The sequence below is a fragment of the Myotis brandtii genome, unplaced genomic scaffold (assembly GCF_000412655.1).
Source record: "Myotis brandtii unplaced genomic scaffold, ASM41265v1 scaffold1682, whole genome shotgun sequence".
Lineage (NCBI taxonomy): Eukaryota > Metazoa > Chordata > Mammalia > Chiroptera > Vespertilionidae > Myotis > Myotis brandtii.
In genome coordinates this window covers 21,401-22,423 of record NW_005356179.1, presented here as the reverse complement: position 1 = coordinate 22,423, position 1,023 = coordinate 21,401, and the positions used below count along the sequence as shown (strand labels likewise).

Sequence of the window (1,023 nt, the reverse complement as noted above, 5' to 3'; positions counted from 1 at the left end):
TGTCTACCTTCCACCACCACTTCTAGGCCCCACCACCTTATTGTCTGTGTGTCCATGGGCTATGCATATATGTATATACTAGAGGTCCAATGCACACAATTCATGCAAATCTAGGCCTTCCTTCCCCTGGCTGCCAACCCCGGCTTCCCTCTGGCACCTGGGACCCGGGTTTCCCTCCGGCCATTGGCAGGCAGCCAGGACCTTGGTTTCCCTCAGAGCCCCGGCTTCATCTGCAAGGACAGAAGGACCTCTAGTCTAATTAGCATATTATTCTTTTAGTAGAGGCCTGGTGCACAAAATTCGTGCATTGTGGGGGTCCCTCAGCTCAGCCTGTGCCCTCTTGCAGTCCAGGACCCCTCAGGGGATGTCCGGGGGAACCGGGCCTAAGCCAGGAAGCAGACATCCCTCTTGCAGTCCAGGACCCCTCCCTCCTTACCACCTGCCTGCTCACTGCTCCTTACCGCTTGGCTCACTGTACCTTAGCACTGCCACTGAGGTGGGAGAGGCTCCAGCCACCACCACTTTGCTCATCAGCCGTGAGCCCGGCTTCTGGCTGAGCGGTGCTCCCCCCATGGGAACACACTGACCACCAGGGTGGAAGCTCCTGCATTGAGCATCTGCCCCCTGGTGGTCAGTGCATATCATAGTGACAGGCCATTCCATTGGTCGTTCCGCCATTCAGTCAATTTGCATATTAGGGTTTTATTATATAGGATTATGATAGACTAGAGGCCCGGTGCACAAAATTCATGTACTGGGGGTATGGGGGAGGGCCCTCAGCCTGGCTTCCGCCCGGCCCCTTGGTGACGCATGCGCAGAGGGACCCAGCCGCCGCGGATATATCAACCGGAACCCAGGCTCTTCCTGGTAGATGCCGCTGGGCCGTTGTTGCGCGAGGTGTTCGGAGGTGTTCGCAGCTGCTCGCGTCACTCGGATCCTGGACGAGCCGAGCTCGCTCGCGGGCCAGTCAGCATGTCGCGCTACGGGCGGTACCGAGAAGGTCAGAGGGTGAGGCCTGCGAGG

At 58.5% G+C, this 1,023-nt stretch overlaps 1 protein-coding gene across 3 annotated transcripts in view; it reads left to right on the top strand.

The window, feature by feature from the left end:
- The first annotated feature begins 801 nt into the window (after window positions 1-801).
- Window positions 802-1,023, top strand: part of LOC102257374 (serine/arginine-rich splicing factor 7-like) — a 7,637-nt gene continuing 7,415 nt past the window's right edge. For all 3 annotated transcript variants that reach the window (XM_014536914.1, XM_014536915.1, XM_014536916.1), the window contains exon 1: window positions 802-1,000. In XM_014536914.1, the coding sequence (XP_014392400.1) occupies window positions 811-1,000 (190 nt within the window). In that variant the 5' untranslated portion in view covers window positions 802-810. The remainder of the gene's footprint in view (window positions 1,001-1,023) is intronic.